Source organism: Cygnus olor, chromosome 1 (genome assembly GCF_009769625.2).
Source record: "Cygnus olor isolate bCygOlo1 chromosome 1, bCygOlo1.pri.v2, whole genome shotgun sequence".
Classification (NCBI taxonomy): Eukaryota; Metazoa; Chordata; class Aves; order Anseriformes; family Anatidae; genus Cygnus; species Cygnus olor.
In genome coordinates, this window is record NC_049169.1 from 121,371,418 (window position 1) to 121,384,955 (window position 13,538).

Genomic DNA, 13,538 nt, shown 5'->3' on the forward strand with positions numbered 1-13,538 from the left:
AAGAGAAAGGCATGTTAAGATAGGTTAGTTGCTCCATCTAGTGTTTTTCATTTAATAAGTGTTAACATAACTGTAAATGTTGAAAATAAAGTGGCCTTCATTCCATTGAAAGTCACGTCATTCGGGATTCCAATACTTCATTACTTAGAAAAGTTTGGATTTTTTAATAGAAAAATATATCAAAGGAAATATAAAGACTTATTCAAAGCATTTTTGGCAGCTGTTCTTTCAAGTAGTCCATTGCAGTACAATGTATTATATTAGTCAGAACTAAATGATGATTGTTAAGTACTTTACAGCAATTCTCTTGGGCTGCTTGACCCTTATCCTCATATAGCAGTGTAGCTTTTGCTCTTTCACTATTATCTAACAGTCTTTAACAAATCTAAAAAGAGAGCCATTTTTCTTCAGTTTTCGTGGTGGTCCTTGGTTTCAGTATTTTATCTGTGTAGTCAAAGGCAAAGAAAAGGGAAAGGTGACTAAGGCAAAAGAATATAATTTTCTGTTGTTTACAGTATAATTTATAAATGTTTTCATCTAGAATAAAATAGGAATGGATATATCAAGTTCAGTAAACATGCACACTTTACAACTTCATGTTTTTTGTTTTTTTTTTTTTAAAAAAAAAACAACAACTCTTTATCCTGTTTGTGAGATAATACGCTGAAAATATATACTCTTCACCTTCAGTGTCTGAAATCACCTGCTGTATTATGGAAGTGATGCCAGTTGGCACTCAATGGGAGGCATGACTGGATTTGAAAATGCTTTGAATTTTTAGCCACTGGTGGTTTGCTGAAGGCAAATGGTCTTAATGAACATACTCAACAGCAACCTCTAGACTTTCATTTTACTCAGCTGTGACTTCCTTACATACAAGAAATGCAGTGGATCTAATCTGTCTGAATTTCAGCAAAGCATTCCATGACACCATATAGGAATCACTGCTAAGGTCAGGAAAGGTGCAGTTTATTACCATAAGAATGGTGAGATGGATAATTGGCTAAAGAAGAAGAACTATGTGGCTAATATGATTGACTTTGTATTTTCTTTAATCCCTTGGTATGCATTACAGAGATGTGCAGATAATAATGTTGATGAGACTAAATTGAATAGTATCAGTGTAGAGGTGGTCCAGAATGTCATTCAGAAAGGAAATATTTTTTTTTTTGAGGACTGAGCTTAAAAATAAATAAATAATAGGAAAAAAAATTATCAATTGGAACAAATAAGCATTGAATTAGTAGATAAGAACCAACACTACTTTATCAACTAAAGGCTCATCAGTTGCAAATATAGAGGATGAAAAATAATTGCAGAATAATTCTGCTAATGGGTATGGTGTATTTCAAAGCTGTTCTTTGACATGTTCTAGGCAACCCAGAGCTATAAGCTGAAGAACACTGCTGATGAGCTGGGCATTTCAGTCCAGCCATGGAAATGCAGTTATTCAGTAATGTAGTTCTTTAATCAGAGTTGTACCATTCCCTACCAGCTCAATATGTTGACAAATGGTCTTATGTCTGCCCCGGATACACAATGCTGACATGCCCAGCATGGTTTTGTTTTGGTGGGGTGGTAAAGTAAATTGTGAGGCAGTTTATATCTATTGAAAGAATCAAAGAAGAGCAAGTCTTGAGGGTAAACTACCTTAGCACACGTTTTCTCATCTACCCCAAAGCACTGCAGATAAATAGCAATAAAATGAAAACTTACTGCAATCAAAAATTGACATTTTAAGCTTCTTAGCATTAGTAGAGCCTCTGGACAATATTGGGCAGAACTAACCTATTTTGCCATAAACACAAAACATAATATAAATCCCTTATTTACTAGCCATACTGTAAGACAGAGAAAAGCATGTGGTCTCTTCCAGTGGGACACAGCCTGCTCCCATTCCAACGCCCTTTGCTTCCACATGGTAGATCACAGCTTCCCAGCAGAAAGGGCAAAGCACACACACTTTCCCAAATGCAGCCAGTGAAGCTCTGTTCCCAGAAATGGTGGAAGGGATGTGAGACTGTTGTGCAGATCTGGAAGTAAAAAGCTGAGACCAGGACTGAACATGCCAGGGAGCCCACACCTACTGGCTGAGGCAACGCACTACACCCAGCCCCGCCGTGTGTGTGTGCCAAGCAGCAGGTTTCCCCGATGGCATAGGCTTTCCTACAGAGGCTGTCTCCTTGGCCTCAGGCTGCCAGGGAAGGGAGCCACCCGCCTCAGATGGCCTCAGGCCACTTCTGGAATATTCCTCATGGCTGCCCTGTGTCCACAGTCCCCACACTGGTGCTGGCCCCAGCGGCCTACACTCGCCTCACTAGGGGCCCTGTGGCCACCCCGCAGCCAGGCTGCCTGGCCCAGCCAGCGGGGAGACCCCACAGGAGCAGTGAGCACTCTGGGTGCACGGACAGCCTCGGCCCCACACTCATGGTACCTGAGACACCTTCATACCCAAGCCCTGATAGAACCACAGGAATCCTTTATAGGGTATAGAGCGCAGGTGGAAGGTTTATAGTCAGCCAGCCCTTTTATTATTATATATATTTAAAAAAATGTATTTGTTTTTACTTTGAAATATAAACAACTAATCCCTAATCCTTGGTGTTATTTAGTAGTTTCAAAAGGCACTAGATTAGATACAGGGCTTGTAGGTATACCCTGCTAGGTATTTGGGCTAGGAAATCCATGTACAGAACTGGAAAATCTTAATGTAACTAAGTTCTGAAATACCCTAGAGGTGAAGTTTATTCTGTGTCTAACAGAAAAAAGATGGGAAAGCCAGAACAAGGAGTCTTTTTTGAACAAATCTTTTGTACGTGTGATCTAGGCGAAAGACTTTTGAATGGGAATCTGCAGTAGGCCCATGGTTTAGCTTGATGAAGAAAATGAGTTGCTTTAACCAATTTGTGGGGTTGTGAGAGGGCTGTGAGGGCAGTACAAGATAGCATCTCTGTTGTAGAAAAGCAGAAAGACAGACTAATTGGAAAATTAAACATGAGCACTCCGTAAATAATTTTAGAGGCACTAAATCCTCCACTGCAGATAGAATTTTTAGGTGGGGAGCAAGATAACGTGCACTTTAAAGCAACGTAGTTATTCAGAATGATTGTATCAAGTGATTTGGTTTTAGTCTCTTCCATGGATTTAATTTACAAATTCTACATGCACTCAAATTTATTGGATCAGAAAGGTAACATTTCATTACTTTTTTTTTTTTAAATGTCAAATATATTGTTGTACTTACAAGATTCAAAGACTATATTGATCCTTTTATATCAATCTAGAGTTAATATACTTTGAAACTCAAACCACTCAGAAATAAAACGTGCAGTCATTATAGCACAATGATTAAAAGCCATATTCTGCCTGCATTTCCTGTTTGTTTTTTTTTTTGTTGTTGTTGTTGTTTTTAAAAGCTAGATATGAGAGAGAGATTATTGAAAAGTGCAGTGTGCTTTTAAACTATGTTAAGGATATTTATGTGCATTGGTTGGACTAGGTGATATAGGTTGGACTAGGTGATCTTGGAGGTGTCTTCCAACCTAAATGATTCTGTGATTCTGTGCTGCAAAAAGCTACCTTGAATTAACTTTCATCTCTTTTAAAGTCCCCATCCCTCACCCTGGTTTCCGTTTATAGCCTTTTTTGGGGCAGGAGGCTTTGTTTGTGGAGTTATATTTACATAAACTGAAGAAACTACAACTGGAAGAGCAATCTGTAATGTCAGATCAGTTCTGTCCAGATGCTGTCTGCTGTGGCTAATACCACCAGCTGATGAATGAATCTCTCGGCCATGTAATGTGTTCCTGATTACTTTGTTGTACTATCAGAATTCTCCCAATAGTTCAGCTCCTCTTCTAGATTACACTTTCAGGGGTGGCCATTGCAGAAGGAGGGGCTAAGTCCTTCTGTTAAAGACAAGACAAAATTCTCACTGGTAAACATTTTGCTCTGTCACTTTCTATACTATACCGGGCTAGTAGCACACTATTCTTCAGCAAGCTTGCCTTACTGGTCCTACTTAACTGGAACCACAGAACAGAATGAACACCAGAAGTAATGCAGTTTTACCTGCAGCCGGGAGAATTTAGTACTGAGTAATTCATAATTTTGTCTTTATTTTTATCCTGTATCTGATGTTCTGTGTTCCTCTGCAGTTACAGCTGGTTCATGCCGGTGCTATAGAACAGCCTAATTGCCACAATAGCTGACAGTGGCTAGAGACCTGTCCTCACCTATCAATTTAAGTGAGGTGAAAGAAGTGGCCATTGCATCTCTTGTGTTCCTTGCCTGTATAGTTGGTGACTTCAAGGAGCAAGGAATGGAGTGCATGTTGGCAGTAGGGAGTGATAACCCTTTTAGTAAACTGGGCTGCTAATTCTTGTGGGGTGGTGTTTGTACACTGCTGACTGGGTTTCAAAAAACAGAGGAGGAGAGGGTGGTGGTCCCATCTAGTCTGAATACCTGTAAGTCCCTGATGGAATTCTCTATTGACCCTTAGGGCAGGTTCTGTTGTTTCTCATTGTTGCTGACAGGCCCTGAACCAGATACTTATGTGAAATGCAGGACTGTATAGAGTTACTACTTAGTCTTTGCAAAAGTATATGCTGTATTTGGGGACTTCCCTGTATCTCAGCAATATTCAAGTGATATTACAGCCTTTAGGCAACTGCTGTAATTTAGCTGACCTAATATATCCCTTACTGAGGACTTCAGGAACTCCATTTTGTGCTAGAAACTTCAGCCTTCTTCACATCACTGATCATTGAGCAGAGCTATTGTCAGTCTTCATTAGATATTGAATATAAGTTATTTGTATCTAGAAGCATATTAGGAAGAGCTATGAAATTGTTAGTTTTTATCTTGTAATCCAGTCCATTAGCTTTAAAATTGGGTGTTCTCCATTTTCAGATCTATTGAACAGTGCTTACTCACAGTCACAAAAACATGTTTTCATCACTCTCCTGTGGAAATCAGTGTGATTAGATATACAGTTAGTGCTTGCAATTTGTTGAATAAACGGTATTCTAGTTTTATGTGGGAATACTGTCTTTCATAGTTTTGTTGTCTCCTAGTCATAAAATTTCATGAGAGCATTTATTAAATATACAGCTATTATATGCAGAACAAATGATAACATCATATTTCAGGAATAATAGTTGATTTAATGTTGCATAGTCTCAGAGATAAAGCTCAGGCAGGAAGCTCTTCACTGGCAATGCCATTTGATTTAGGGAATTATAGCCTGATACCGGCACAGAGATTCTCTAAGCCACCTGAGAAATGTTCTTATGTCTTCTACTTCTGAATTTATAGTTCTGTATAAAATGAAGATTTCTGCACCTTCCATTGCCTCACAATCAAATTTTTTCCTCCTTTAATGATAATGCAAATACTATTATTAGGAATTGTTTTATCAGCATTATTCCTAATAGTTTTTAATTTTAATTTAGACTGTTGGGCTGGGATTAGGGAAGTGTGTGATTCTTTCTTCTGCTTTCATTATTTATTACTCGGTTGTTCACACCTTATTGTTAAATAGACTCATAAAGATCACAGTGGAGAACATGGAATTCGTTCTTGTACTAAGTTTTCATTTCTATATATGTAGATTTCTGTAGCACTAGATTTTACCTTGGAGCCCTTTTCTTTTTCTTTTTATATATATGAAAGTTTATATTTCTGTAAAATAATTAATTTCTCCAAAGACATAAATGTCATCCAAGTTCTTGGTTTTAGTAGGTTTTTTTAATTATTATTATTATTATATAAGTTACTCCATCTATATTTACAAAACAAACTGAAAGATACAGCTGATTTTATTCTAGGTCCTTCTAGGTCCTCAAATATAAATATAAAATCACATGGTGCAATAAAGAAATGCAGTCAAGATTACAGTTTATCTCAGCTGAGAAAAAACATCTCAAGCTTCTTGCTTTAAAAAACTAGGCTAAATACTGAATGAACTTGGTTTGATTTTTCTAGAAAACAGCAATTTAAATGTCTGCATATGATAACCTTCATTTTGAACTGCTACCTTCTGAGTAGGTAACTACAATTAAGATCGCTTTTGAAGGAGTTCATGAAAGAATCCAGGCTTTAATAAAAAGGACTGTACAGTAAAAAGTAATTTAAAAGTATATGCAGAGAGATGGGTATCTTCATTTTTCATTTCTGAATTTCTAGCTGTAGAAATATTATAATCTAATATTGATTAGTAATTACATTCTACAACAAATTTGAGTCACTCAGAAGAGGGCTCTGTCTAATGGACAAATTTCCTGCTTTGAATATCCTTCATAATAGAGTCAGCACAAGCTAGCTCAGAGATTGTTCAAGTATGAAGACTGCTTTTTGTGAGCCAGATATGCCTCACATCCTCAGCTGAGCCAACAGTACTTGTGATACACTTTATTCAGCTGTGAGAGTCACTTGTTTTGTGTCTTCCAAAAACATCAGCTTGTAAAACTGGAATCCTTATTGTGAGAACTGTTGCATCTGTTCAACTGTCAAATCAGTGTCTTAAAAATAAAAAGTATTTTTAAGTTTTCAAATCTTAAAATGAATAGTTTTATGAGGTATCTACTGAAATGAAGGTTTTAAACTGCATTTTTTCAAGAGTAATTGATGCTTATTCCTTTGTTTAAACAATTATTTAAACATTTTTACTGTTAATGTTATTTTCAGAAACTTTGTGGGAAGCAGATGTCTTACTGCACTTCTCTGTATCTTAGGTTTGACTCGGATACAACAGAACTCCATAGCTGGATGACCCGCTCGGAAGCAGTACTTCAGAGTCCTGAGTTTGCAATATATCGAAAAGAGGGAAATCTCTCAGATCTCAGAGAAAGAGTCAATGTAGGAGAAAGTACTAATATATATGTTTGTTAGTTTGTATTAGCTTGTCAAATTGCTTTCAAAGTCCAAGTTTAAATGGGTTCAAATGTAAACTGACAAGCGTTGATTGACCATATGCACAAGAGCAAATTAGAAGTGTTCAGTATTTTTGTACGTTTCAGATTTTGGCACCAAAAGCGATGCACAGAGATCTCTGAACCCAGAGATATTTTTTATTCATACATACCCATATTTAATTAAGGTATTCTAGATTCATGAAAGTCTTTGGTAAAGTTGAATCTAAGTCTATAAATTACTTTTTAAGTATGCACTATAATTCTATACTAATGGCTTAATTTGACATTATACATTCACAAATTGAAGGATGGGAAGTGTCATATTTTGGTGTATATTAGAGTAAATCTGCATCTAATTCATCCTACAGTGCTGTAAAATATATCTGAAAATACAGTCTCCACATAAATTATTTTAATCTGTTTTTTGTACCATGGCTGAACTGAAAATGGTTCTTTCTACTTTTTGCAAAATTATTCTGCACTGCTTAAGAAGTAGCTGTGTTTGTGCATGTTTCGCACACTCTGAATTTGGCCTTTGAAAACTATTAAAAATTGCCTTCAGTATTTAGTATTTGGAGCTAGTTGCAAAAACCTTGCCTTTTCTGAGTAAGAGAAAGGGGAATTCTTTTTATAATAAGCTATTATGCTTGTAGTATAATAGCATATCATGGGACCTCATTAAAAATAAGGTGATATGGACTCCTAAAACACAAACAGATGGAACAAATTTACTGAACTGAAGTTAGTTTTGCTGCTGTTTTTTCTTACTGTCTGCTTTTCCATCATAAATTAGCAATGACTGAGTGATACTGAATTTTGTGATTGTAAATATACATTTAGATATTTCTGTTAAATAACAGTTTTGTTGCAATAATTTTTTTATTAATGTTGTCATAACGTTACTGCTAGTAAGTATCCATTAGAGTGTAATATACTGAATTTAGTTTACGGCACTACTTCATGTTATATAAATGTACATAAATATATATATGGAAATATGCAAACTGGATCAAACATACAGAGAAGATTTGATGGATTCAAATGCTTCCATAGCAGGATAATAGGATTCATCTCATACATAAACAGATATATAGGTAATTTGCTGAGTGCTTCCATCTTCATGGTAGGTAAAATTAAAAAAGAAAAGAAAAAAATGCTCCTGTCTCCCCTTCATCTATTCCCATTTTGAGGAACAATTTCAAGGATGGCAAATCAGCTCCTGTTTTGACCTATTGTGTTGAATATCTGCAATGTCAGTTTTCCCTAAGCAATAAGATGCTTCACCTCATATTGTCACTTTCTAAGACTTTGTAAAACCATTAAAGGACTCAGGAGCTATGGTTCACCTTCCCCCTTCTTTCCTTTCTTTGCTCCCGAGGAGGTGGTGATCTGTGTCGCTGCAAGTAAGGGGTAGAGGTAGGTGAACTACAGATCCTCCTCTGGTCCCATCTGGATTTCTCAGCAGCGCTTGCCTTGCCTTTGTTGGTGCTGAGGAAGAACATTGGGGTTGGGAAGCCACTGCTTACAGCATTTATACAGATCTCATGTAGGTCAGTGAAAACATATGTAATACATTTATGTAATATGAGGGAAAAGCAGTGTGAAGTTTGATCTGTGCATGGGCATTGGAAGTTTGAAATCAGGGCACTGGAGATGGCAGGAGGTATTTCAGATGTTTCTTTAACCTCCTCAGAAATGAAATAATTGGATGGTTAAGGAACCAATTTCCAACTTTTTTTTTAATGAAAAGTGCTGAGCAATAGAATTTAATTTGTATCATGGGGAGTCTAAGACAAACCAGCAACTCTAAATAAAAATATGAGAAATTAACTTATATCCCTCATTAGCATTGTAAATATTTTTAAAGACCAAGACTGACTTTGATTTCATATAGTATCACTGCTTTTAAAATAAAAGTTTTATTGAGAAGATCAAGTTACATGTAGAAGTTTCAAGCTTTTTTTAAGGGAAAAAACATTTGGATGGCATTTTAATTTGATAGAGAAAACTCTGTAGGATTGACGAGTAATACCTGGATTCTGTGTGGAACAGCTCCCCAGTTCATGGAAATTTTTCTACATACTTTCCAAGAAGAAAAAAAAAAAGGGGGGGAGAGGGTGTTTAAAGTGCCAGGTTTTAAAATGTGTCCTGGCCTGGGTTCTATCTCCTCATATTAAACTAATAGCCAAAGCAGGAAGTATTATCCAGTTCATTGATTTGCACACAGTATTGTTGTTACTTATCTCTTTTCATTTCTATTTCCCTCACAATGAGGCTCAAATCAATGAAAAATAAGATAGTGTTTTTTATTAGACTGTAATTTCCAGTAAGGCTGTAGAAAGCATTTAATAAAAGATAAAATATCAAAAGTAAAAACATATGTTAGTGATAATTGTAAAAGATTGTATTTTACTGATATACACAGTCATACCCCAACATTGTACTTGCATATGCATGATACCCTGCACACATGCACACAGAAGTATCATCTTGCACTTAGTGGCTATCGTTTAGTTTCCTGCCATTGCAGATTGGTGTAGCATAGGACAACTATGCTTGACTGATGTCAGACTTACCATTTGTTGTCAACTGTGGTAGCCACTCAGTCTCATAGCCTTTTCTTAATGACTTTCCTTTCTACTGTTTTTTGAAGACAGGTTATTAATTGGATGGTTATTTTGTTGTTATTGTCAAAGCATCTTAGTCCTACTCATCATTTTTCTTGGAGTCACTTTCATATGACATAGTGGAAGTACATCTGTTGTATGGTGGAGGGACCCAGACTTCAGAAAGGACAGCCACAAGGGAAGCTCTTTTGCCATCATTGATGATTCACCAAGTTCAAAAGCCTGCTTCCATCCCAGTTCAGAGAAGGCCTCGGGGAGACGGAGCCAAGAGCAGGCTGTATGAAACATACTGTGTTTGCTAAGTCATCTGCTGTTCAGATACTGGCAGGAAATTAGCCTTTAGCAGATGTGTTACATAGATTGAATATATTAGAGATGCACAGGAAGTCCATTCTTGTGTCTGTGGAGGACCAAAAATACGTATAGTCCTTCCCAGCTACAAGAGAAAGGTACTTGCCTTAACTGGCCAGACTTGACACCATTATTGTGGAAATTTGTAGGACAGCAATATTACTCCTAAATAACGAAGACATTCAAACATTAATGCCACAACTATCTTTACACTGCATCACACTGTTAACATTTTCAAGTTAATGCGTGTATTTTACTGAAAACAGGCCTAACAATGACTCAGGCTTTTTGTTTGTTTCTCTTAAACCATAATAAACCTTCATTGTTTCAAGTTCAAATATATGAAGGTTCAGGTACAACAAGTTAAAAATTGCTAGATAGAAAATCTTGCTTGGTAAGAAGTCAAACTTGACTTTGCACATCAGTTAATTGAGAACAAAACTCCCTGAAAGTAGTTTTGGTTAGACAAGAAGCAGCACTGTGAAATTCAAGATCGAAGGTAAATATCTGAGAAACTGATGTAAGGGAAAATGTCAGATACCCTGGGCAATTATATTTGTTCTTCTGGCATTCTCAAATGCCCAGTTCTCACTTCATTTTCTTTTAGTGACTTTCTTCAGACATGCTTAGTGGGGCCTGGATATTTGAAAGCTGAATCACTGTCAGAGTCAGCGATGATAATGTTACAATCTTCTGCTCACATGGGTAGATGACCAGAGTTACAAGAGATCAGGGAATAGTACTAGTGTACATCCATTTACAGAGCTCACAAAATAAGATTTTGATTTGATATGAATAACATCTGAATTCATTGGAATGTCAGTGTTTTCAATGTTAGGGAGTCATTAACTGCCAAGTAAAATCTTAGGGTCAAATAAAACTCTCAGAATGTTGTGAAAATCACCTCTTCATGTTCAGCTAGCATTTAGCTAAAGATGCATTTTTAGTGTTATTAAATAAGCTAAAACTAAGCCATTATACATCTTTATTGCTGGTTACAAAATATTCCTCAAAGAGAATTTATCCTCTATTAGATGAAAGCCTGTCTTCTTATATTTCTGCATTTTTTCTGAATAAAAATAAAAGAATAATACAGGAAACAAAAATATAAAAAGAAAAAAAATACTGTTCTTGAAAAAATGTAAAATTATTTTGCAGCTACCACAAGGTTTCATCAGAAGAAGTGTTGTCAGCAATGTACAGAACCTAAAAGTTTCAAAATTTCGCAAAACTCTTCAAACTTATCCCAGCCTACTTCTATCATTAATGAACCTGAATGGAGAATATTGTCCCTTTCAGTAAAGGAAGCAATGACAAAACACTCAAAAGGATAAATGAGAGGTGTTTATGGGACTACTGCTCTGTTTATTTCTTGGCACTTTGCATTTGCTCATGGAAATCGTTCCTCTGAGGAACTTAAAAATGTAAGATACAGTTTGTGGGTTCAGCAGACAACTGTGCCATGTAGAGAGTAAGAGCAGGACTACATTAGTGCTATTAAGCAAGCAGGGTAAATTTCCAACTTTCTCCCCAAATCAGGTAAATTGTCCCATACTTTCTGTTTGTACAAGGACCAAGAGGACAGCCTTTTCTGCTTTGACTGGCATGATGTTTTCTGTGTGTAAATGTGTGTCTTTCTGTATCTACTGTTAGCCCTTCATTTTTATGATATATGGTAATTACATTTAAAAAAACAAAGTGGAGAAAAGCAGTTGACAGTGTTTGATATGTGCCAATTTTTCATGTTTACTTTTAAATGTTTTACATATAGTGTTTATATTTTCCATCAGTACCTGTTAACATTGATCTTTTGGGAGAGAGGCAGACATTTCTCCACATTTTTCTGGACACCAAAGGGTTCACTGCCATAGACTTCAATGTCAAATCATTTTTATATTTTAAAAAGCTATTTTAAGTGTATTTCAGATTTTTTATGATTCATTTGGGTTCACTACAGTTGCGGTTATGATAATTGCACATCTGGCATTACAGATGGAGCAAGATTATTTTCAGTATACTTTAGTGTTTTTATGATTCTTCTGAGTTTCCTGTAGTTAGACTCATGCTAATTATACCTGGCATTATAGACAGAGTAGTATTAATTAAGATTCTATAGTCTTGAAACTTTGCAGAGAATTAATAGAATAGGGTATTTTGAAAAAAAAAATATTTAAATTGTGCAGCGGAATGGTACAAGATTTTGTTGACCTACGGAAACTACAAATAATTAATACAGTCATCTGCAGTTTATTGGGATTTAACTTTGTTAATTTGCGGTGATAATTTATCAGTATGGAAAACATGTTTATCAATTTCAAAATATTTCCATCCTTAATTCTTTCCCAAATATCCTTTCTATATATTTTATCTATACAAAATTTTATCATCAAAAGTGTTAGAAGCTTCGACATATTGTTAGAATGTCTGCTGTTCAGTCATTCCTGTATGCACAAATGAATGGCAGCTGTAAGTAGATGGCAGATATGTGAATTTAACTAAAAAAATCTCACTTTTTAGTATCTCCAGGGAGCTTCTTCAATTGATTCTTTTATTTGTGCTTTTTGTAGAAATGTCTTCCTCCTTCCTTAATAATCTATCAATGTTTCAGAGTTTTCTGTTAGGCAAAATAAAGTTCAGCCCTTAAAATCCTAGCGTTTATTTTCATTGGAAGTTATTATAATTTAGTGTGCATGCTACCGAAGCAGGTTAAATTTTAAATAAGTAAAGCCTCACAATTTCAAATCTTTTGGCATTGCTTGATTTTCATAAGCTTTTTATTGAATAAATCATATATCTTCCCTACTACAAAGTACAGAAATTTAACCTGAAGATGTTTTAAGCATCATACTTTAAAAGCTATTTTGAGAGTTTATTGAGAAGTACTTACATTACTTCCTCCTAGGCATAGCAATCTATATAATAAATAAGATTTTCGAATGTGAGCGTTTAACATTATTCTAATAAATGCATTAGTAGACACCTAGATGAGGTTTCTTTCCAGTTGTAATGAACTTTTTCACCTTGAGAGTCAAGTCATAGAGAATGTGTCTTTGCTGTGGAAATAAAGAAGGGGATCAGTAAGCCTAGTGTGGTCAGTCAGACTGAAGAGCCACAGCCAGGACTGTGTCACCATCCTGTACATGTTACCTAGGATTTGTGTGGCATGTCCTTTTGTATGTGCTGTGATAAACTGAGGGACTCGGAATTAGGGCAAAACATGTTGGTTAGGGTCTCTGAGAGTTATGTATAATCTGTTTTATTGTAGGTATCAAACTGTGACCCTATGCTTCTCCTGAACTAAACAAGGAATTTTAGAGCTGGCTTAGAGCTTCTAAATTATAGCTAACTAGATGACTAAATTAGTCTAAAGTCAAAGATGTGACTTGATGTTGTTAATTATGAGACAACACCGAGGGGCTGTTAGATCTAAAATAATTTTATTTTCCATCTATGTTATACCATCTCAAAAGAAAGTAGAAACTTCAATTCCTACTGTATCCTGAAACTTTATCAGGTAGCCTGCACCTGCTGTCACTAGCTAGTGTGAGCACACCTGAATGTGGGTGAGAAATTTTTGAATATGGAAAGGTCAATGAGAGTATTAGGTACAAAACATAAGTGAAAGCCTGTGTTAATTCTGCAGTTT

The 13,538-nt window shown here is 35.9% G+C and overlaps 1 protein-coding gene across 16 annotated transcripts in view; it reads left to right on the forward strand.

Moving 5' to 3' along the window:
* The window catches only part of DMD (dystrophin), a 1,063,969-nt gene that overhangs the window by 322,428 nt on the left and 728,003 nt on the right, over positions 1–13,538 (forward strand). For 15 of the 16 annotated variants that reach the window (XM_040530986.1, XM_040530983.1, XM_040530994.1 and 12 more), the window contains one exon: positions 6,735–6,858. In XM_040530986.1, the coding sequence (XP_040386920.1) occupies positions 6,735–6,858 (124 nt within the window). Of the gene's footprint in view, positions 1–1,325; positions 2,431–6,734; positions 6,859–13,538 lie in introns of those variants that run through there. The other variant, XM_040531026.1, reaches the window with a different exon arrangement.